We start from the raw sequence: 26,226 nt of genomic DNA on the forward strand, positions 1-26,226 counted from the left end.
CCTATCTAAGCAAGTTCCTTCTTTATCAAATATGTGTTCTGGTTCATAAGCCTTCTCTTCTATGAGCTTCTTCAGCTCAGTGGTTATTGCCTTTCCCATTTTCTTCACATTGTAAAAAGAAAAATGCTTAAACTTCTAAATCCAATCATTATCACAGACTTAGAAAGTTAGTAATGGCATTAATTCCTTCAATGCTTAGGGTGTCAGACAAAACATTTAAACCTCATGGCTTTCTCTAGATTCATAATAATAAGGGGAAAAACATATTTCTTTGATATATTTTTTGAAAAGTTCCTTTATTTTCTTAAATATTTTTTAAATTTTTAAATAAATTATATGTATAGAAAAGTACATAAATTGCTACATAGAACAACTATGATGGAGCCCCTCCCACACTTGAACAATTTGAGAAGCTATATTAAAATTTTTCTTTAAGAAATAAAAAATTAAAATATCTGTTTGAAGACATTAGAAAGCTGTGATGGAAGCCAGGACTTAAGGAACTAAGATCCCAGAGAGGAGGAAGGTATAGAGAAGTATGATAGACATTTGCCACTGGTGTTCCTCTTAAGACATCTGTCCAGTAAGCCATTCAGGAATACTAGAAGCCAAACAGAAAGTGGCTGAAATCACAGTGGAGTGCATGGGGGAGACAAAAATTGGAATATAAGACCAGCAATAGAGGGGAGCCACAGGAAACCCCCCAGGCTTCTTGGTGGAACTCTTGAAGAGCTACACCATAGGAATAGGAGAAAATCAGAATAGACTGAGTCTTATTTATAAAAACTGCAAATCAGCCTCAGTTCTGCTCAATTTCCTATTGCATTGAAATGTTATAATATTTATCTACTGCTATGTAACAATTTATCCCAAAACATAATGGCTTAAAAAAAAATAAAACATTATCTCACAGTTTCTGTGGTAAAGAAGTAGGGAGCAGTATAGTTGGGGGTTTGGGAATCTGTTGCAGTCAGGATGTTAGCTTGGCAGGGGCTGCACTCATGTGAAGGTGTGACGGGCTGGAGGTTCTGCTTCCAAACGGCTTCCTCACATGGCTGTTGGCATGGTGCATCGTCATCTGGGACTCACACAGGTTGCTTGATGTCTTCAAGTCACCTATGCTTGTTGCCATGCTATCATAGCAGTTAATGTGCCCAGAACAAGTAATCCAAGAGAAAGCAAGGAAGCTACTATGTCTTTTAAGATCTAGTTACATAATGTCACTTTTACCATATTCTGTTTGCTGAATGTCACTTTTACCATATTCTGTTTGCTGAATGTCACTTTTATCATATTCTGTTTGCTGTCACTAAGTACAGCCCATGAAGGGAATTAAGCTCCACCTTTTTAAAGGGAGGACTATCAAAGAATAGGTGGGCATATTTTAAAACCATCAACAGAGGCTGTGACCTTCTCTGTGCTGCCTGCCAGAGTATAGGATGAACCCACTCTGATGGGAGATAGCATCATTTAGAGCCTCTACAATTTTCAATATACAATGTCCAAGATTCAAAGGAAAAACTAGCAGATATAATAAGAAACAGGACAAAGATGAAAAATAGCAAATAGAAACAGAGCTCAAAGTAACCCAGATACAAATCTTAAGAAATGGATCAGAAAATCAGTGATAAAATGTGTAACAGATGGATGACAAAATGAAGAATTTCACCAGAGAAGTTGAATCTATAAAAAAGAATCCAACGGAGAGGGAGAACTGAAAAATTAAAGTGAAATTAAGAACTCAATACATGGGCTTAACAGCCACTTGGACCTAGCAGAAGAGAAGATTATAAAACTGAAAAATAAGTTAATAGAAAACATCCAGACCATAGCATGGAGAACAAAAAAGATGGAGTGTACAGCGAAGCAGGGGAGAAAAGATAGAATGGTGTAGAAACAATATATGAAGAGGTAATTGCCAAGAATTTTCCAAAGATGAGGAAAGATATCAAGCCACAGAATCAAGGACTATAAACCCCAACCCAGATAAACTAAAAAGCAAAACAAAATAACTAGCACCATACTGATGGAAACCAAAGATAAGTAGAATATCTTAAAAGCAGCTACAGAAATATAGACATTCTTTTCGAAGAAACAACAATACGACTGCCTAACTTTTCAACAGAAATTATAGAAGTCAGAAGACAATGACATCTTGAAAGTGCTGAAAGAAAATAACCCTAACCATAACCAGGATGTTAAAATATCCTGTAAAAACAAAGTCAAAATGAAAGTATTTCCGGACAAATAAAAACTGACAATTTATCCTGAGTAGAACTAAAAAGAAAAGTAATAAATGGAGTTCTTCAGGCAGAAGCAAAATTATCCCAGATGGACTAATGACTGTACAAAACAGTGGTATTATTTTGTGAGGTTTAAGGTAATGTAAAATTAAAATGCATGAAAGATGGCAGGAAGAGCAATAAATGGAGTTAAAATGTTCTAGGGTCAAACACTGCCTACAAAATGGTAAAAGTAGCAATTCATATTACACTCTAATATTACAATCAAGAATCCCTATCATGATCTTTAGTATAACTTTTAAAGGAATAATGAAAGAATGTATAATTAACAGGTAATGGGGAAAGGAAAAAAAAAAGATTAATCCATAGGAATTCCAAAATAGAGACAGACACACAGAGGAGGAAAGGACCATAAAATAGATAGGACTGTAGTTACGAACCCATATGTTACAGTAAAATTATATTAAACATAAATTTTCTAATTAATAGATAATTATTTTAAAATTGAATTAAAAAATACATGTTCAGTTTAATAAATAAGTATAGCACCCACATAGCCACCACTCAGGTAAATGCATTTTAAATTATTAGCACTTCAGAAACCTATGTGTCTCTATCCTATTTCATAAATCTCCAAAAATAGCATTTGTGGTATTAATTTCCTTGTTTTACTCTTTAGATTTACCATCACTTTGCTTTCCTAAATAATATCCTTTTTTTTCCTGGCTATTTTTGAACTTCATCTGAATGGAATCTCACTATTCTTTTGTGTCTGCTTTTCAATAATGTTTTGTGGGAGTAACTCATACTGTTGCAAGTGACTGCTGTTCCTTCGCTTTCATTAACGTACAGAATGAATTCTACTGTATGAACTTACTGCAATTTATTTTTCTTTCCAACTGTAGATGGACATACTTTTCCTTCCAGTCTTCGGCTATTACAGAAAATGCTGCTAAGGAACATTCCTATACATATGTCCTGTTGCAGGGCTGTGTATACATGTCTCTAGACAGGGTGTACGTCATAGGTTGGGATATTCAGATTTTCAAAATTTCTAGATAATGCCACATTTTTTCTAGTTTTAATGTGGTAAAATTGATCTTTTTTTTTTTTTTTCTTTTATGGCAAGGGGTTTTGTGTCTTAAGAAATCTTTCCTTAAGTTCATGAAGACATTCTATGTTACCGTCTAAAAGCTTTATAATTTTCCTTTAGATAGTTCCTTAATCCTTAACATGAGATTGATTTTTATGTATAGCCTGAGATAGAGACCCAATTTCTTTCATATTTTCCCCAACATGAATAACAAATTAACACCATGTACTACAAGTCAATCATTTACCAAATAATCTGCCATACTACTTCCATCACATATCACATATGCACAGGTTTCTGGACTCTGCTACACTACTCTATTTGGAAATATCGCATTATTCTACACTTGCCAATACCACATTATCCAATTACTGTAGTTTTATAATGTTCTGATACCTGATAGCAAATTCCTTTCATTTTGTTTCTCTGTTAAAGGACATCTTGGCCTCTTAACCTATTGCATTTACATATGCATTTTACAATCAAATCAGCTTGTCAAGTCCCATAAAGTTACACACTGGAAAACTGACTGAAAAACATTTCATAATAACTGCATTGTCCAAACCATAAACATACTACTTTTCTCCATTGAATTCTTTTTTAATATCTCTGTTTTGTAATTTTCTTCAGAAATTACTATATGTTCTGTTAAATGTATTCCTAGGTACTTGATGTTTGGTGATTTTGGAATTCTTAAAAAATTCATTTCCTAATTGTTTATATCTTATATATAAAAATATAATTCATTTCTTATATATTTGAGATTAGCAATCTTGCTAAATTCTTGTTAATCCTGATAATTTATTGGTAAATTACTTTGGATTTCCTACATACATACCATCAATCATCGAAGAATAGTAATATTCATTGTTACTTCTTTTTGAATCCTCTATATTTTTGGTTTTCTTTCATTATTTTTGCATCAGCCAAGATATCGAGTATAACGTTGAAGTGGTGACAGCAGGCATCCTTTTATTTTGTACATCAAAGGGAGTTATTCCCAATATTTGACTATCAGATTCGCTTTTAGAGTTTTTGTAGGTTATCAGATTAAGGAAGTTACCTCTGATTCCAAGTTTGCCAAAAATTTGTTTTTAATCATAAAGATATATTATCAAATCCTACATTTATTGTGAGCTGATGATTCTTCTCCAGGCAAATTACATTAATTGATTTTTCTGTTGTTGAACCAACACTGCAGCATTCCTGGGACAAAACTTGACTTTTATGGATTGTTGAACTTGGTTTACTAGTACCTTATTTAGGATATCTGCATCTATTTCATGGGTAAAAGTAGACCATAATTTTCCATTTTTGTAAAATTTTTACATTGACTTCAATATCAGAATTACACTAGATTTCAGTATCTAGTCTCATAAAATGAACTGAAGAATACTCCCTCCTTTTTTATTCTTTGGAATACAGTAAGTTCTCACTTAACATTGTCAATTGGTTCTGTAACTTTAAGTGAAATGAATGTAAGGAAATCAATTTTACCATAGGCTAATCGATATAAACAAGAATTAAATTCCTGCATCTCACCAACATTATAATGAAACAACATTGAATGAAACCACATTATTCAAGGACCTGCTGTAGTTTGTTTAAAACTGGTGGTGTTTCTTCCTTAAATGTTTTATAAAATTTACCATTGAACCCACCCATGAGGGTCAAGCTACACATTTGTGACACCTACTCGCACACTCACCCCTGGGCTGAGAGTTTCTGAGAAACTGAACAACTGCCTGGAACAGTTTCATAAATTTCAGGTTCTTTATTCATTATGGTGGAGTGAAGGTGGCTGGTTCACATCACAGAGATAAGCCACTTTTTCACTTTTGTCCTCAGTATTTTATTTTCCTTTTTGTCACTGAGGTTTAGCACATACATCAAGTGCTAACAACAAAGACTCACTGAAATGTGACTCTTGCCTTCACCAACTAAATTAAATGCCTTCTTCACAGTAGCTTCTCACTTAAAACTGAAATGTGGGCCTCAATACCATGGAATATTAGGGTTTTTTTCTAATTTCCAAAGATTCAAAACTGCACGTATATTCCCAAATACCCACAATCTACTACTGCAAATGGTGTTGATCAGTGCTGCGTCTCCGTTATCTTATAGCCTCTGTGAGTATGCAGTTATTTGGGGGAAAAGGTGTTATTCTTCGAACAATGGCCATCATTTAATTCACTTATTTTTGCTGATATATTTTCCTCTTTTTAAAAGCTGAGGTATAATTTAACATATAAAAGTAAAACCATAGCACATTTTAAGGAGTAAATGTTAAGAGCAAATAAATAATATTATAAAGCTCCAAAACTGTTGAGAAGCACCAGTGAGGAGAAAGTAATTCATCAAAATGCACCCCCACCTCCTGAACGTGAGTCTAGGCCAGGATAAACAGTCATGTTTCTTTGTTCAACTAAACTACTCCTTCCCTACTAGCCCCAAATCCTTTAGACTAGTAGGTCGGAGATTAGGTGTCTCAGCTGCTTTATGACTCAATTGTGCAAATAATTGAACCTGTTCACTCTAATTTGAAGTCACCATGATAGTACTTTCAACATGTGTAATTTTAGGGACTTTTCCCCTCGTTTTACTTACTTTCCTAGTCTTACTCTTCTGTGTAATTTTTTAGCCACTGTGTCACAGTGCTTCGACTTTTCCATGTGTAATACTGGAAACCACTGGCGTGGCCCAGTTAATCACACCAGTCACCACACCAAAGATGGAAAGCATCACAATGAAAATCTGACACCTAACCAATTCAAAATTGCATTTAGTACTGTTTAAACAACAATGATAAAAGCTTTGGAGAACCAAGCCATTCCTCCATTCCTATATAAACTTCATATGATATGAAGCTTTAAGCTACTTTATGTCTAATTGAGAAAAGGGTATATGTTTACCAGTGTCTATGTATATGTGTAATAAGTGTATGCATTTTGTGGAAATGCCTACCTTTCAGAAACAGCCTCATTGTGATCCTGTGACAAATCAGTCTTTTCACTTGCTTTTCCTGAAGGGTTAGAAGATTCAGAGTTCCCAGAAGTCTTTCTTTCATCTGGACTATTATCCAAATTCAGAGTCTCTGAATTTGCAACCTGTTAAATGAGTTGGGAAAAAGCAATTGAGGGGAGGGTTACCAATTGTGCTCTTCCACACAAAATTGATGATAGGTAAAATTTCACTTGGAAAGTGTTCTCAAAATAGTCTTGCATAATATGGCAAAACATACATTAAATTATATGTATTTCAATAGCTGATGACCATGATTGCTGTTCTCTGTCACAAAATGAATTTTAAAAAAAGAACTTCAAAGAAATGAAAATGATAGTACAAATCAACTTCCCAGATTACATGGAAAGAAGAAAAAACAAACATCTAAGTACTTAGACACATTTTATTAGACTAAGTTTTAGGAACTAATAAACATTAGAATTTAACAAGGAAACTTTTAAATTTTGTTGTACTTTTGGTAATGAGTGAAGACTAGAAATAAATAAAATTTCAACCTGCTCTTCCATTAAATGAGTTTTGTTTAAAACTTTTAGTCCAAGCTTTGGTTGAGAATGTGCAGTATTTAAAATATATGTATATATTATACACAATATAAAAGGATCAGTTGATTGGCCAACTCATGGGCTTTTCTGATGAACAAAAATGCAAGTACACAAAGGCAGAATTCTGAAATGTTATTATGTTACATGTACAGAGTTTATATGCAGAAATAGGTTCAAACAACATTGGAAAACAATAGCAAAAAATACTGGCATTCTTTCAATTCCAGGACAAGGTAGCATATAATCACTTTTCCCTGTTCCTCCCCTCTAAAGCACAATTAAATACCCCGGAAATAATTCAATGGATAATCATATGCCTGTGAAAGGTGGAAAGAAGAGAGAGGGCAGACTTCCTGGGGACCTCAAGACTGAGGACAACACTACAATGAGTTCCCTGAGTTGTCTTTTTATTATCCGCATGTCCTACCCCTGGTGCCAGAAAGGCAGGGACCCCTCCTTCTCAAACCTAGAGTAGGGGTGGCTAATCCCTGACTCTATACCTGCAGAAATCAGCAGCCAGAGTCATTGCAGCCATAATGTCAGCTGGGTCCCCACCTGACACCCGGGTTAGTAGTGGCCCTACTTGGCTGCAGTAGCAATGCTGGCCCAGCCCAGCCAGGAACCAATGCCCGGGACGCCACACCTGGAAGAGCAGCAGGCCGAATCACTGCAGTGTCAGTGGAGCCATCATCCCACTCTTGGGACAGGGGTGGGTGTGGACTACTGAAGCGTCAGCAGTGTCCCTGCTCCACATCCGGGGCAGCTGCAGACCCAATCTACTGCACTGGCAACGACCAGAGGCCAAGGTTTCCTGGGCTTGCCACCGCATCTCTGGGGAGCCCAGGCAGCACCAGCTGGGACTGAACAGGAGATCCAGGGAAGCCAGAAGAATGAAGCCAACCAGGATAGCACTGCAAAGACTTTGAAGAATAAATTGTCATTGGAACTCGAACTCACAAAAGGAGTTCAGGGCCTACACAGTAAATCTAAACAGGTTAACTCCTGCTGACAGAGTGTCAAATGCCGAATCTCTTCAGAGAGCTCTCTGTGTGACTCAACACTTGGACCTGCTCATCTTTCCAAGGCACTAGCAAAAGCTTGTCCTGATACACTGTTGCCTTTCTCTCCAAATCATGCTTTTCTGACAGTGAACCTCATTATTTTAGGATCTTTTGCAATCTGGATAAGCTCAGAATTTCCCAAATCAAGTCTTCCTGGTTCCTTTTTCCTAAACAGTTTTCCCTTCAATTTATTTCTTTCCCCTCACATTTTACTATAAGAAGCAAGAAACCAAACCAAACCTTCACAACATTGCTCAAAAATCTTGTCAGCCTAATGAAATTCCAAGTTCCTCACTTACAAGTTGTTTTCCATAGCACTGTAGGACACAATTCAGCTAAGCTTCCTGTACTACGTGACAAGAACCCCCCTTTCTCCAGTTTCCAATAACACGTTCCTCATTTACTGTTGAGTCCTCACTAACTGTGCTTTTAAATGTCCATATTTCTACCAACAGTATTTTTTATGAAGATTGAGGTATTCTCTTAGACTATGTAAGTTTTCTCTAAGGTGCTTCTCATTTCCTTGTGAGCCCTCACTTGCAGCTTCTAACATCTACATTTCTACTAAGAGTCTGTTTAAGGCAATCAGGACTTTAAAAAAAATCATGCTTCTCAATATTCTTCCAGCCTCTACCCATAACGCCATTCCAAATCTACTTCCACATTTTTAGGTATTTGTTATAGCAGCACCTCACACTTCCTGGTACCACATTCTGTATTAGTTTCCTGAGGCTGCTCTAACAAATTACCACACACTGGGTAGTTTAAAACAGAGATGTATTCTATCACAGTTCTGGAGGCCAGATATTTGAAATCAGTTTCACTAGGCCAAGATCAAGTTGGTTGCAGGACTTTATCCCTTCTGGAGCCTGCAGGGGAGAATCTGTTTCCTGTCTCCCAGCTTCTAGAAGCTGCCAGCATTCCTTAGCGCGTAGCCCCTTCCTCTATTTTCAGTGCTGTCATTCCAACCTCTGCTTCCACTGTCCCATCTTTCTTCTGCTGTAACATTGTCTCCTTCTTATAAGGACCCTTATGAGTATTGAGTCTCAGGATAATCTCCCCACCTACAAGCTTCTTTTACCATGTACAGGAAGATATTCACAGATTCTGGGGATTAAGTCACAGATATCTTTTAAGGGCCATTATTCACCACTATCAACAACCTTGGCACAAATAACACAAAGGTGACATTTATAGAATATTACAACCAATATTCTTTTCAAGTGTACATGGGACATTCCCCAAGGGACACTGTATTTTGGACTGTATAAGTGTCAATGATTGTCAAGATTGAAATTTTACATGGTATGTTCTCTGACCAAAATGAAATTAGATAGCAATAAAAATTACAGGTTTTGCACTCCAAATTCCCCCTTTTGCAAATCAAATTCACCTTTTTGCAAATCAAATTCATCCTTTTGCAGATCAAATTTTTCCACAAAAATGTTTTCTTAATCTTTATGAAAAAAATAAATGCAATACTAAGTTATTGTTAAAATTAAACATTTTATTGCATGTATTTAATAATAAACAAAATATTTATATTTAACATCAGAAATATTTACTTATAGCTTCATTTATATATAACAGTTCTCCTGCTGCTGCTCGTGGTAATTGCATACACATATTCATAAAGTAATTATGACAATCTGTAGGAGTAATAGTTGTAATGAAATGATTAATAGTATCTACTAAATGTTCATGGTTTGATGGATCAGCCAAAATATTTCTTGCACAGAACTTAATTTTTGAAAAAACTTCTTCAATGGGGTTCATCATTGGAGAGTATAACAGTAGAAATAATAAAGTGTGGCTTGTCTGACCAACAAGATCATGCACTTCCTGGGTTTTGTGGGGGCTTACATTGTCCAAAACAAACCACACTTCTCCAGATTATCTTCATCCAATTTCTGCAATATTCTCTGATGAAATTCACAAAAAATATTTGAAGTAACCATAGAATGTACGATTACTTCATGCCACACCATTCCCTGAATGTTTATTGCTGCAATTAGAGAAACATTTAGTCTTCTAACCGTTGGCACGGTCACACAAGCTGGTATTATTACTTTCGATCGTGCCTTCATTTTTCAAAAATTAAGTTCTGTGCAACAAATATTTTGGCTGATCCATCAAACCATGAACATTTAGTAGATATTATTAATCATTCCACTGCAACTATTACTCCTCCAGATTGTCGTAATTATTTTATGAATATGTGTATGAAATTACCACGAGCAGTGGCAGGAGAACCGTTTATATAAATGAAGCTATAAGTAAATGTTAAATATATTTAACATTTCTGATGTTAAATATAAGTATTTTATGTTTATTATTAAATACATGCAATAAAATGTTTAATTTTAACAACAACTTAACATTGCATTTATTTTTATTACAAAGATTAAGAAAACATTTTTGTGGAAAAATTTGATCTGCAAAAGGATGAATTTGATTTGCAAAAAGGTGAATTTGATTTGCAAAAGGCTGAATTTGGAGTGCAAAACCTGTACCAAGAAAAGTACCAAATGTCTGAAAATTAAACACACATGGGTTATTTCTAAATAATCCATGGGTCAAAGAATAATACCATAAGGGAAATTGGAAATTATTTTGAACTGATGAAAAACAAAAATGCAATATATCAAAGATTATATTATAATCTCTGCACTAAGAAGTGAAAAGATGCTTAGAAGGTGCTTAGGAAAAAGCACTGCTTAGAAGGAAATTTATAGCTTTAAATGTTTTCCAGTAGAAAAGAAGGTTAAAAAAATCAATGCCCTTTCTCATAAGAAGCTGGAAAAGAACAGGTTATATTCAAGGTAAAAGGAAGAAAATAATAAAAAACAGAGAAAAGACAAGTGATAGAGAATTAATAAGATTTTAAAAACTCTGGGAAGACTGATTAAGGAAAATAAACATAGCTTACGAGTATCAAAAATGAATAGACTGTATCACTACGTATCTACAAATATTAAAAAGGGAATTTATCAATAACAAATATTTTATCAATACAAATATTAAAAAGATAAGGGAATTTCTTATGCTAAGAAATTCAACAACTTAGATACAATGGACAAATTCCTTGCAAAGATAACTTACAAAACTGATACAAGATGAAACTTAAAAATCTGAATTGCCTTATACCTATTAAATTAATTGAATTTTCAAGAAAAAGTCTTCCTACAAAGAAAGCTCCTTGTCCACATAGTTTTCAGAGGTGGATACTATGAAACATTTAAGGAAGTAATAAAAATCTTACACAAACTTTCAGAAACCAGGGAACAGACTTTTCTAAATTCATTTATTGAGGCTAGCATAAATATGATGCCAAAGTGCATAAAGACACTACAAGAAAAAATACTCGTGAATGTACATTGAAAATTATATTTAAATTTTTTATAAAAAGATAAATACACTAAACTCTACTTAATGATATATTTTTATAATATTTTATAAGTGTATAACTGAAATATTTTATAAGTGTACATTACAAAGTACAGTTTGATGCAAAATACATCTATGCACAAATATAACAAATATAAAGATGTAGTAGGGATGAATAGATTGACAGATATTGGACAAAAATAATTAAAATAGTAAAGGTATAATTTAGGTGCTGAGTATACAACTGTTCACTGTAAAATTATTTCAACTTTGCTGTATATGTTTTAAACTTTTCATCCTGATCAAATGGTAGGGAGGAGGCCCGTCTAGGCAACCACAAATCACGTTTCTACTCACTATAAAAGTAATACAAGTTGCACTTACTTTTGGCTACCTAAGGGTGTCTTCCTCAGAGATAAGTCACAAGAACATTCTAAATATCAATTTATTGTCTTTTAAGCCTTCTGTTCTAGTTTGGAAACTATTCATTTCTTATAACCCAAGTACTTGTAATGTGGGTCAACTAAGTTATTAAAACACCTATGTGTTTATACCAACCTTACAGGCTGTATTACTGGATGACACATTTGGTTCCGAACAGTTCCTTTGAGATAACAATACTTTTTTAATACGTCTTTGAACTTTTGCTATTTTTGCCTAGAAGAGAAAAACAAATAAACATGGCACCAGAGTACTAAATAATACTACACAGAAATGGAGGGAAAACTATTTGCCAAAGTAGTTTTGTGAGACTCAAGCATCCACCGAAATAAATGAGAAATTTTTATATAAATCAAAGATTTAAATCACGTTTGATGCATCCATTGACTGATGAATAAAAAAAGCTGTTACACACACACACACACACACACACACACACACACACACACAATAGAATACTACTTAGCCATTAAAGAGAGATGAAATATTGCCATTTGTGACAACATGGATGAATCTTCAGGGTATTATGCTAAGTAAAATAAATCTGACAGGAAAGGACAGAATTGTGTAATTTCACTCAAACAAACAAAAAAGAAACCAACCAAACCAAACCAAACTCTTAGATATAGATAACAGATTGGTGGTTACCAGAGGGGAAGGGGGCTTTGGAGGAGGGCAAAGTAGGTAAAGGGCTCAAATGTGTGGTGACAGATGAAAACTAGACTTGGGTGGTGAGCACGCCACAGAGCATACAGATACTGCATTATTGTGTGTACACCTGAAATTTATATAGTCTTATACACTAACATCACCTCAATTAAAAAAAACCTCATGTTTGATGCTTGTATGACATTCTAGAATGGAAGATAAAAACATCAAAGTTCTAACTGGTCCATAATAAAATTAACGTTGATAGAAACACCGGTCAGCAAGTAACCTCAGAAGAGGATAACAGAACAACAACAAAAACACCACAAAATAATTGAAACAGGCTGTACAGCTCTAATACAAAATGTATTTTGAATTAAAAGCAACTGCCTATGTATTAAGCCTGTCAACTGACACAGAAAGGCTGATATTTCTGAAAGTATTTGTCAAGGGCCAATATTGCTGAGATATAATAAATTCTATTACCTATAAAATCTGGCACATCTGGCTTGTGGCCAGGGATCATACTTAGGTCTGCCTTTGTTTTCCTGTCCTAACATAAAATATCACCAAATTCTATTTTTTAAAAAGACTCAAATGAAATCAAATGAAATTAGAAACTTACGAAGAGTTCATCAGCTATTGCTTCATGTTTATTCCTGCACTGTGTCTTCCAAATGCGTTCGGTCAATTCTTTCAGTTTGTTATCAAATAGTTTGTAATTTATACTACAGATCTCCTGTCGAATCAAATGTTTGACCTAGAATTTTAAAATAAAAACCAAAACACCCCATGTTTCAAATTTAAAAGCAGTTTTATTTTCTACTTCTTAAAAATAGCTTTGCTCTTTTCTGGATTTACTGTAATCACTAAAATATACTTTATATTATGATGTTTATGTTTTATATTACTATACCAGTAAGTTTTATAAAAGTTGAATATCAAATTCAACAGAACACACCTAGTATTTAAATATATGTGTATGTTAGAAATTAAATTTATTCTCTCCTTGCGGATTTTAGTTTTCTATAGTTTCAGTTGAATTCCATAATACATATTAAAGGAACAATAAAAGCCTATATCCCATTTATATTTTTTAATGACCACAACTGAAACCTAGTATTCCATAAAAAGAACTCTACTTATCTGAAAACCAGAGCCCAATGAAAATGGTTGGTTGGTCTGTGGTAGATATGGAGCAAATTATGAAAGTCTGACCCTTGACCTTGCCATTAACAAGCTATGTGACCTTTGGGAAGTCACAACATCTCTGAGCTTCTTTTTCCTTGTCCACAAATGGTAGATGATACAATGTTGAATGAGTGACACTCAGAGAATTTTTATAAGAAAAAAAGATCACACGCAAAAGAGCTCCATAAGATGGAAAACACGGAATTAATGTGAAGGAAATAAATATACAAGATAATCTCCTTTACTTGCAGAGTTTTTTTAGGGGTGACTTATTGTTAAAATTGAAATAAGGCAGGGACAATAGGTGGTGAGTAATGTTATCTGGCATAAGGCATGCTATTTTAACAGATCATAGTAGCTATCATATGAAACACTGATGCATTTCATTATCTGGCTGATTTTTAGAAAATAGACTGGCCTATTTTCAGGCAGCATAATTAATCTCAATGCCCACTGAGATGAACAGCCCTGCTGAGCCATACATTCAGAAACATCCACTGTAGTTATCTGCTCAGTGTGTATCGTCCTGTAAGCAACTTTCCTAACAGAGTTGGTAGTCTTTCTTAGAAACAAAACCTAGCACAATACATTTAAAGTATTTATTAGTAATCACAACTTTCCCCTAATATCTTGCTTCTTTGGTGCTCAAAATTGGAACATAAAGTTTCTATGGTAAACTCTTTGATGCTGATATCACCTGGATGATTAGTCATATTCAGTAATTTTGATTATTCCCACGGTTTTTCCTTCTCATTTTCAATTGTTCTTGCTCTTCAACATTATTAGACATGATTGTCATTATTACTTTAACACTTTAAAATATTTGATTAAATTAATAAGTGCTTAAAATATGTGTATTGTATATGTAAATGCTCAGAAACACATACTATTTTTACTGACAGTCATTACCTATCACCCAGGTATGGTTTTTACAGATTACTGCATGCTTGCCAGTTCACTGGCCGGGGTCAACATGCGAAGCTCATACCCAGATAAATCTTGGAGAAACATAGCCAAGTGTTTTGAATATGGGGATACTGTTTTGCTAACAAGCAAAGATCACACAGTAGAAAGCTCAGTAATAGGAACCACTAATGATTCTTATGAGGTAAGTTTGAGAAAAGAATAGCCTAAAACAAGTCTTCAACTATTTGTGAGCTCAACAAATCACTATTTGAACAAGTATGCCTGGTGATTTAGATGGTGGCAGACTCTTAAAACTCTGTCATTTTGGACTAAATCACCCAAGGGGCGATTCCTCTTGGTTAGGGCAGACATTTGTTCTGATTTAGTGGTGATGTTCCTCATATAGAAGGAAGACACAATAACCTCCACCAAATACCTCATGAATGTCTTCTGCCGATGGTAATATGTCCAAATTATGAAACCAGATGGATGTCCTAGATATAATTTACAGATGGCAGCCAAAGTTGCCTAAAGATTGGAGAAGACTGGTGGGTAGAGTGACTAACTTGGATCTTAGAAGAAAAACCCCTCTACTTCAATAATTTAATTGGAACCAACTAGGCCAAGATTCTTATGAAACCTCAAAAGATAAGAGTCAACAGCCCCAGGACCCTCTCAGTAGCAAAGAACAATGTCAGAACAGGAGGCCTTATTTTAACTGGGATTCAAGCAAGAAAAACAAAGATGTTGGTTGTTTATAAAATTTACTATTTGGACAGGAATCAAAATATCAAGTGAGGGAAAGCTAGCTATTTCAAGTTAGGTAAAAAGATAGGAATTAGCTGAAACCTAAGTTGTCTCTGGAGAACGTTCAAGAAACTTCTGGGTAGGGGATGGAAGGGTAGGGGGATAACAAAATAAACTTCATTCCCTAAACCTCACTGGGAAGGACCATTTCTGTGTCTAAGTTAATAGTGAATGAAAACCCTGATTTTTCTATGCCAGTGAGATTAAAACTTTCAAAGATTAAATTTTGTCTTTGTATGGCCTTATCAGAATTTATTTCTGAATTCAGCTACTAATCACTGGAAATAAGCTAGACCTATCTTAAACTAGATCCATGCTAACCATAATCGTGCTACCACTTCCCTGCAAAAAAATAGAACATTTACATATTTTTAAATTAATGTCTCTTTTGGTCTTCCGAGAAGAAAACAAGAGGTAGAAAGGGAAAAACTGTTCATTCATCTGTTAAGCTGGTTCTGTAGGAGTCTTTCAAAAAGGTTTCCAGTTATAATTAAATACACATTCATGTAATATGTAACTATATAATTGTAATGGTCTATTTAAGAAAACAGTAGGGTTTTTGTTTCTGATACAGTTAGCAGGATAGTTTGAATTGGGACATTTTGTTTCATTACAGCTGACAGGCATTAATTTATGACTTAAGATTTTTAGTTGTGGCTTTCTAGTGGTAAATAAAGTAAAATAGCAAACATGATCATCAAAACCGGACCTACTAAAATTGAAGTTCATTCTCAGAGTTGATCAGACATGTATGGAAACTATAGTACAATAAGATGAAATGAGGCAAAAATGAAAGCAAAACATGCATTTAATAAAGCTATAAAGGAAAATGCAGCATATCTGTGTAAATTTACACATTAGGGCAAGTAAACCTGAATGTGTAATAATAGGACTTTGTAATGAACTTCGGGATTGTCTGGGCCTGTGAAGTATTGGTGAATCATAAGGTCTACAAACAGTTATAGATGTAAATCAAAGAACCCCACGAGCAGTACAAAATATTGTTCAGCAAACCTCAAGGTTATGCAGTATCTGACTCACAAAGAAATTTGAATGTAATATTGACTGAAAAGCCCCTTCTATTTCTACCATAACACTCTACCCAGGTTACTAGCATAGGATCATTCTCAAGAAACTAGCTGTATTTTGGTAATGCAAATCCTTGTCTTTCTCTCATACCGCCATCTGCTAATTCAGTTTTCATAAACCAGCTTTGCATCAAGTGAAGGTCATATGTACTATCATTGTGGAGATCAGTGAACTTTATCATTTTTTATTAATCAAGAGTAAAATTGTCTAAAGCAAATAGTTAAGCCCCAATATTTTACCTGTTCCAGCAATGCTGTTTGCTTTTCCAGAGCTACACAAATATTTTCATTAATTTTCTCTGACGTTTTCAGGCGCTTAACATTTTCTTTGTTTTCTGAAAACATCCTCTTCTTTTGACTATGGCCTTGGGGAGATGGAAAGATCACAGATAAAAATATTACTTCTAATGAAGGAAACAGGGGAATTCTCTAACTTAGGGACTCTCTAAGCAAATGGAAAAACTAAAATGTGACCATAGCAGCATTTTTTAGAAAATTAAATTATATAAGAAATTGTGACAATCTAATTTAAAAAAAAAAAAAAAGAAGAATATCTAAGGTAGGATTCTGGTGTCAGATACACATTCCCTTCAACCTCATTTAGTATACATTTAATACCTATTTAATACCAACAAAACCTAAATTATAGCATTTAATCCTCTATTTACAGCTATTTAAGTGGTATTATAATATTTTTATAGGCAGTTACTTAGACAGTCCTACATATTTTTAATAGGTGACACTACTTTTAAGCAATTTTAAATTCATCTTGTTAAATGATCACTCTGTAGCCTAGACAAGAACATACAATTTATCCTATGAAATCAGTTTATTCTTATATTTCATTAACTTACAAAAACATGCTACTACTAATGAAATATACTTTTACTATTTTAATGATTTTATAAACCTAGACATTCATTGGTTGATTATTTGATGCATTTCTCTCACTCTACACACACATGTGCGTGTGTATGTGTATATATTCTTACCTATCAGCTCATACTTGATGTGATTTATAGGTCAATTCTATGTCTTTCCATGGGTTCACCAACAATTAAAAAAATGCACTCTCTATTTCAACTAGTCTTCTATTAATCTAATAAATAAAACCTCAAAATAAAATATGCAGATGAAATAAACCAAACAATTGCCATTAACCACCTTTTCATTTTTTGTACTCTAAAGGGAAAGTGACTGATTTCTTCTTTGCCTGAATTTTCTTCCCTTTGGATATGTAGGATACTGTCACCCCTCCCCACCAAGAAAGGTTCAGAAATAAGACACTCTGAAATAATTATTGTTATTATTTACCTTTTTCCTGTCTACATGTACTCTACTGTTTCTATATGAGACTACTGAGACTATAAAATCCCCCAAAAGAAAGTGACTTTTAAAATTTCTCCAAAACGTATACAAATATACACTTACTATTATTACTATCCGTGTCAAGTGACGACAGGCACGCTGAGTCCATATTTTCACAATTTGAAATGCTGGAGGGACAGGTCCTGTCAGAGTCTTCACTTTTCAAAATATCAGTATCACAGTTACTAGTAATGACTGAATTCACCAACTTAGGTCTTTTATCAACAAGCACAAAACAGGTGCCTGAACTTAAAGTCAAAATGTCGTTTTGCCTTTTACCATGTGACGCAGAACTGGAGTTTGTTTCTAAGTGGGAAACCATCTTGTCAATTCTGTTATCATCCAAGGTATTGATTTCTGTAGACTTTGGCATTTGAACTATACCACCCAATACACTGGGTGGATGACTAATTGATTTCAGATTACAATCCTCTTCGTGTTGTTCAAAAAAGGATCTTGTTACATTTGCCTGACATTCACAATGGTTTTCCAAAATGTTTTGTGAACCTTTTGCCTCTTGTGTAGACAGTTTCCTGGGAGATTCTATTGTTTTACTTGGCTTTTGGTAAGGGCACACAACTTGTTCTTCAGTGGATTCCAGTCTTGTTTCCAAATTAACAATTTCTAGTGGTTTTACTAAATTCTGAGATAATACTTCACTTTTCTGTGAACACACTGAATTTTTGTTAGAGTCCAATGAGGGAGCATCATTTTCAGAATGTCTACATTTGTTAGTTATGACACCAGTATTGGAATTCTGATTACCACTTGAAATATTTCCACTTGCTGCTGTTTTCAGTGCTTCAACATTCTTTGACTTATTCAGAATCTCTACTTGCTTCCGGCAACTTGCAGGCATTGTTTTTTTGGCTTTTAATATCTTCCGTTTACTTCTATCTGGACTCGCCATCTTTCATGTCCTAGAATTTAAGATACCATATTTAAATGCATTTCTCAGCAGACAAAAGCTAGCATTTATTTACAACATTAAAACAATGTTGAGACTATCTCTCCAGATTTGGATAATTATTTTTATTGAAAATTACTTTCATTTTCATCAGTGTCACTAAAAATGTACAAATAATTAAAACTTTTTTCTATAAATCCAAACTATATAAGTTTTTATTATACTGCTAGTGAGCCTCTACTTGATACTAAGCCTGATAATTTATCTGGCGACATTTTGTAATATCACCTCACTGCTACAATCATTAACTTCTGTTTTAAATAATCTAAGCAGGCCATGCTTTAGATAATCTAAAGATTAAGTTGCATTTCTTCATAAAAACAAAAAACAATGTTTTGCATAGAACATTCCGTTTTGTACACATAGTGGCACCTTTTTAAAATTTTCCTAATGTTCAAATTCAAACTTCCAAAATAAATGGTACTGCAGGAGTAATTTCCAATAGTTAAGAATATAAAGTGAGTACAAACATATACAATATGATGCCAGTTCAAATAAGAAAGCCAATTTAGGTTTTATAATGCTAAATTCTTAATTATTTCCCATAATTTAAGAAAAATCTACATAGAGAACTATTTTAGTATTTATTCTCAGTATCCACATCACCTTTGATCTGAACCGCAGGTAGGTAAACAGTTTAAAAGGAAGGAATTCTGATCTTTTCTGCTGCCTGTCCCTCAACATTATAGATCACATGTGTGATCCTGGTAAAGGCCTGTCCCACTCGGCTCTGCTCTATCACCTGGCTGAAGTTGACGTCTGATGACAAGAAGGAGCAGATTTATGAAGTGGCCAAAAAGGGATCTGACTCTCTCACAAATCAGTGTGACCCTGAGAGACTCACATGGCACTGCACAGTGACAGGCAATTAAGATCTTGGGAGTTCTTAAGTCGAAAGCACTTCCTCCTGATCTTGCTGAGAATCTCTACCATTTAATTAAGAAAGTTGTTGCTGTTCGAAAGCATCTTGAGAGGAATTGAAAGGATAAGGATGCTAAATTCAGTCCAATTCTGATGAGTTGTATTCACTGGTTGGCTTAATATTATGAGACCAAACGAGTCATCCCTTGCAATTGGAAATATGAGTCATCCACAGCCTCTGCCATGTTTGCATAAATTTGTCTGTGTACTCAAGCAATAAAATCATTGTTTAATTGGGAGGGGGGTAGGAAAGAATACTGTGAGACTCCCGGTCAAGATGGAGTACGTAAACAATGTGCTTGCTTCCTCCCAGGACTACATAAAAATTCCAACTTATAGAACAGTCATCACTGAGAACCAACTGAAGTCCTATAAATAAGGATATAAAGAAGAAGCCATGACGAGACGTAAACAATGTGCTTGCTTCCTCCCAGGATTACATAAAAATTCCAACTTATAGAACGGCCATCACTGAGAACCAACTGAAGTCCTATAAATAAGGATATAAAGAAGAAGCCATGACGAGACGTAAACAATGTGCTTGCTTCCTCCCAGGACCACATAAAAATTCCAACTTATAGAACAGCCATCACTGAGAACCAACTGAAGTCCTATAAATAAGGATATAAAGAAGAAGCCATGATGAGACTGGTAGGAAGGCAGAGACGCAGAACAGGAAGGAACCACATCCATATGTGGAAATTAAGAAATCAGAGAGATTCTCTCCGCTATGGAGGTTCCGCCAAAGGAGTGAGAGGTCCCAGCCTCACATTTGGCTCCCCAGCCAGGGGCAAAAGTGCTGGGAAGAGGAAGTCCCCCCCCCATAACATCTAGTTGTGAAAACGAGCAAGGACTGCATCTGAGTGAGACAGAGAGCTGCTGGAATTCCAGGAGTTCCTCTCGAGGGACCTGTACACAAACACACTTGCTCACAAACTCACTTACTCTGTGCACCAGTACAGAGACAGCAGCTTGAAGTGTGCCAGGGACATATGGAGAGGAACTGAATTGACTAGCTTCAAGGAGAGGTCTGGAGGGTGAGGGGTCAGGGCAGCTCTCTGAGTGGGGATAGAGGAACATACCTAACATAGTTAAATGTCATATATGACAAACCCACAGCTTAATCATACTAAACGGTGAAACCCTGAAAGCTTTTTAAGATCAGGAACAAGATAAAGCTGTCCACTTTCACCACTTTTATTCAACATAGTATTGGAAGTCCTAGCCACAGCAATCAGACAAGAAAAAGAAATAAAAGGCATCCAAATTGGAAAGGAAGAAGTAAAACTGTCATATATTTGCAGATGACATGATACTATATATAAAGAACCCTAAAGAATCACCAAAAAAAAACTATCAGAACTACCGTGTTTTCCCGAAAATAAGACCTAGCCCGACAATCAGCTCTAATGCGTCTTTTGGAGCAAAAATTAATATAAGACCCGGTCTTATTTTACTATAAGATTGGGTATAATGTAATATAATATAATATAACATAATATAGCATAATGTTGGGTCTTATATTAATTTTTGCTCCAAAAGATGCCTTAGAGCTGATTGTCTGGCTAGGTCTTATTTTCAGGGAAACACGGCAATAACTAAATTCAGTAAAGTAGTAGGACACAAAATATTAAGAAATCAGTTGCATTTTTATACACCAATAATGAACTACCAGAAAGAGAAATTAAAACAATCTCATGTACAATTTCATCAAAAAGAATAAAATACCCAGGAATAAATTTAACTAAGGAGGTAAAAGACCTGTACTTCAAAAACTTTAAGACACTGAAAAAGGAAATTGAGCAAGACACAAATAAATGCAAGATATATTGTGCTCATGGATAGGAAGAACTAACATTGTTAAAATCTCTATCCTACCTAGGCAATCTACAGATTCAATGCAATTCCTATCAAAATACCAATGGCATTTTTCACAGACCTAGAACAAATAATCCTAAAATTTATATGGAACCCTGAGCCAAAGCAATTTTAAGAAGAACCATGCTGGAGGTTATCACACTATCTGACATCAAACTCTACTATAGTAATCAATACAGCATGGTTCTGCCATAAAAATAGACACACAGATCAATGGAACAGAATGGAGAGCTCAGAAATAAACCCATGCTTATATGGTCAATTGTTCTATAACAAAGGAGGCAGGAATATAAAATCGGGTAAATGTAATTTCTTCAATAAATGGTATTGGGAAAAATGGACAGATACATGTAAAAGAATGAAACTGGATCATTTTTTTACACCATATACAATAATAAACTTAGGGTAGATGGGGAGAGGGTTGATAGGGATCAAATATATGGTGATGGAAGGAGAACTGACTCTGGGTAGTGAACACACAATGTGATATATAGATGATGTATTACAGAAGTGTATACCTGAAACCTATGTAACTTTACTAACAATTGTCTCCTCAATAAACTTTAATAAGAAAGAAAACAGAAAAACAAAAAATTTAAAAATTTAAAAAAGATAAAGAATAAATTTAAATTGGATTAAAGCCTTAAAGTAAGACCTAAAAACATAAAACTAGAAGAAAACATATGCAGTAAACTCTTTGACATCACTTTTGATAATATTTTTTTGGCTATGTCTCCTCGGGCAAGGTAAATAAAAGAAAAAATAGACAAATAGGACTACATCAAACTAATAATTTTTTGCAGTGAGGGACACCATCAACAAAATGAAAAGACAACCTACTGAATGGCAGAAAATATTCACCAATAATACATCTGATAAGGGGTTAATATCCAAAATATGTAAGGATCTCATACAATTTATCACCAAAAAACCAAACAATCTGATTAAAAAATGGGCAGATTTCTCTAACGAGGACACATAAAGATGAATAGACTTATGAAAAATGTTCAATATCACTAATTTGAAAACACTAATTTGAAAAGATAGAGGCACCCCTATGTTCACTGCAGCATTATTTACAATAGCCAAGATATGGAAATGTCCATCAATAGAAAAATGGATAAAAAAGATGTGGTACATATATACAAGGGAATATTACTCAGCCATAAAAAAAATGAAATCTTGCCATTTGTGACAACATGGATGGGCCTAGAGAGTATTATACTAAGTGAAATAAGACAAAGACAAATCGCATATGGTTTCACTTATATGTAGAATCTAAAAAACAATACATATGGGGGCCAGCCTGGTGGCTCAGGCAGTTGGAGCTCCGTGCTCCTAACTCCATAAGGCTGCCGGTTCGATTCCCATGTGGGCCAGTGGGCTCTCAACCACAAGGTTGCCGGTTCAACTACTTGAGTCCCGCAAGGGATGGTGGGCTCCGCCCCCTGCAACTAAGATTGAACTCAAAAGTGACTGTGAACCACCAATGTATCCTATTGAACCTATACTAAGTATATCCCCAATCACAAAATGCCTGACACCATTTTACTGCCAGGTGACACAAAGGTAAGGATAAATCAATATGAAGATAAACAGCAGTCTTAAATAACTACAGTTAAAACATCTTACTTTTACAAATCCTACAGAAACATCCAACCATGTGAACACATTGCTACGGTACTTTCTCAGGGCCTTTGGATAAAACCCAAACTAGTGAAAAGCCCTAAAATTTTGAGGTAAATATGCCTCTACATATGATGTGTTAATATATAAAAGATATGCAATATTCATTAATTATAAAGTATAACAACATGCTGAAAATACTATCTTTAAACCACCTACCATTCAACCAAATACTATCAGTAAGTCATATTTATGTATGTTTACCGTACCGTACCCCGTCTGTCTTCCCCATTCGGAGATAATGTTTTCTAAAATTTTGAGTTTATACTTCTATTGCTGATTGTAAATTACAGTTTCATTATAAATGTCATGTGTAAACTACACACAGCTTAATTTTACTTGTTTTTGAGAAAACTATAAAGGTTTCCAATACTTGTTTTTTCACTCATATTCACAAAATTCATCCATTTGTTTGTGTATAGCAATAATTCATACACTTCCATGGCATAATAATCCATTGGGTCAATATAACAAAATCCGTATATCCAGTTATCTATGAAAGATATTTGGGTCATTTCCAGTTTACTCTCTCTCTCTCTCCCCTACCATCACTGCTGTGAATATTTTTGTTTCAGGGTGCATATCTGTAAGTATTTCTTTTTTAAATTTGTTGGGGGTAACATTGGTTAACAACATTATATAAATTTCAGGTGTACAACCTTATAATATCACATCTGTAGAGTCTATTGTGTGCTCACCACCCAAAGCCTAGCCTCCTTCCATCATCATGTATTTGACCCCCTTTACCCTCTATCCTCCCCCAACCCTCCTCCCCTCTGGTAACCACCACTCTGTTGTATCTATGAGTTTGTTGTTCATTTGTTGTTTTTTGTTTTATATCACACAAGTAAAATTGTATGATTCTTGTCCTCTTCCGTCTGACTTATTTCATTTAGCATAATATTCTCAAGATCCATCCATTTTGTTGCAAATGGCGGTATTTCATCTTTTTTATGGCTGAGTAATAGTCCATTGTTATACATACACTACATCTTCTGTATCTAATCATCTGTGGAAGGATACTTAGGTTGTTTCCATGTCTTGGCTATTGTGAAGAATGCTGCAATGAACATACATGTACATATATCTTTATGAAAAAGTGTTTTCAAAATTTTCAGGTAGATACCCAGAAGAGGGATTATGGAATCACATGGTACCTCTATTGTTAGGTTTTTGAGTAACTTCCAAACTGTTTTCCAAAGTGGTTGTACCAATTTACATTCCTATCATCAGTGTGCAAGGGTTCCCTTTTCTCCACATCCTCTCCAATGCTATTTTTTATCTTATTGATGATGCCCATTCTAACATTCATGAGGTGCTAATTCATTGTGGTTTTGACTTGCATTTCCATTATAACTAACGATGTTGAGCATCGTTTCATGTATCTGTTAACTATCTGTATATCTTCTTTGGAAAAGTGTCTATTCAGAGCCTCTACCCATTTTTTAATCAGACTGTATTTTTGTTATTGAGTTGTATGAGTTCTTTATATATTTTGGATATTAGCTCCTTGTTAGAGATATCCTTTGCAAATATCTTCTCCCATTTAGTTGGTAGACATTTTTGTTTTGTTGGTTTCTTTTGCTGTGCAGAAGCTTTTGAGTTTGATATAGTCCCATTCACTTTTCCTTGTACTTCCCTTGCCTTTGGGGTCAAGCTCACAGAATCCCCTGTGAGACCAAAGTCCATAAATTTAATGCATGTTTTCTTCTACATATTTTATTATTTCAGGTTGTATATTCAAATCTTTAACCCATTTTGAGTTAATTTTTGTGCATGGTGTCAGACAGCAGTCGAGTTTTATTTTTTTGCATGTGGCTTTCCAGATTTCCTGCACCAATTTCCCTTTATTGAAGAGACTTTCCTTTCTCCATTGTATGTTTTTGGCTCCTTTGTCAAAAATTAGTTGCCCATATAAGTGTGGGTTAATTTCTGGGCTCTCAATTCTGTTCCATTGTTGTATGTGTGTGCGCGTGTTTCCTGCCAATACAATATCATTTTGATTATTGTAACTTTGTAGCATAGTTTCAAGTCAGGGAGTTGTGATACTTCTGGTTTTGTTCTTTTATCTCAGGACTGATTTGGCTATTTGGAGTCTTTTGTCATGCAATGCAAATTTGAGGTGTTTTGTTTTTTTTCTGTGAAAAATGCCACTGGAATTTTGATGAGGACTGCATTAAATCTATATATTGTTTTATGTAGTATGGCCATTTAATGATGTGAATTCTTCCAATCTACGACCACACACTATCTTTCCATTTCTTCGTGTCTTCTTCAACTTCTTTCAATAATGTCTTGTAGTTTTCAGTGTATAGGTCCCTTCACCTCCTTTATTAAATTTATTTCTAGGTATTTTATACATTTTGTTGCAATTGTAAGTGGGTTTTGTTGTTTTTCTGATATTTCATTGTTAGTATTAGGAATGGATTTTTCTATATTGATTTTGTATCTGCAACTTGTATTTGTTTATTGTTTCTAATAGTCTTTGGTGGAGTTGTTAGGATTTCCTATATATACAGAATCATGTCATCTGCAACTAGTGACAGTTTTGCTCCTTCATTTTCAATTTGGATGTCTTTTCTCCCTTTGTCTTGCCTGATTGCTCTGCTAGGATATCCAGTACTATGGTGAATAACAGTGGCGAGAGTGAGCATCCTTATCTATTTCCTAATTGTAAGCATTTTTTGCATGGGTTTGTTGGATGTATACAAATGTAAGGTATACAAATGTAAGGTATACAAGTGTTCAAATTTTCCGGATATCCAAATTATTTTCCAAAGCAGTTTACCAATTTATATCCCTACTGGCAATGTGTAAGAGTTACCACTATCCACATTCTCTTGAACCCTTCAATCTACTTGGATATAGATATGTATCTGTTATAATTTGCATTTCTCTAACTACTAGCATTTTTTTCATATTTATTGGCTATACATGTTTCCTTGTCTTCAAAATTCCTGGTTATGTCTTGCTAA

General features: G+C 34.6%; 1 protein-coding gene and 1 pseudogene across 6 annotated transcripts in view; one reads left to right on the forward strand and one right to left on the reverse strand.

The window, feature by feature from the left end:
• ATF7IP2 (activating transcription factor 7 interacting protein 2) overlaps positions 1-26,226 on the reverse strand; it is a 54,153-nt gene that overhangs the window by 15,048 nt on the left and 12,879 nt on the right. For 3 of the 6 annotated variants that reach the window (XM_019719312.3, XM_019719313.3, XM_019719314.3), the window contains exons 2-6: positions 17,863-18,719; positions 16,672-16,796; positions 13,065-13,199; positions 11,909-12,007; positions 6,301-6,443 (exon numbers count right to left, since the gene is read on the reverse strand). In XM_019719312.3, coding sequence (XP_019574871.3) covers positions 6,301-6,443; positions 11,909-12,007; positions 13,065-13,199; positions 16,672-16,796; positions 17,863-18,709 — 1,349 coding nt within the window. In that variant the 5' untranslated portion in view covers positions 18,710-18,719. Of the gene's footprint in view, positions 1-6,300; positions 6,444-7,545; positions 9,368-11,908; positions 12,008-13,064; positions 13,200-16,671; positions 16,797-17,862; positions 18,720-26,226 lie in introns of those variants that run through there. The other 3 variants (XM_019719316.3, XM_088801247.1, XM_088801248.1) reach the window with 3 other exon arrangements.
• On the forward strand, positions 19,461-20,077 carry LOC109439102 (small ribosomal subunit protein uS15 pseudogene; annotated as a pseudogene).

This window comes from Rhinolophus sinicus, chromosome 10 (genome assembly GCF_057876585.1).
Source record: "Rhinolophus sinicus isolate RSI-liver-muscle chromosome 10, RSI-T2T, whole genome shotgun sequence".
NCBI classification, from domain to species: Eukaryota; Metazoa; Chordata; class Mammalia; order Chiroptera; family Rhinolophidae; genus Rhinolophus; species Rhinolophus sinicus.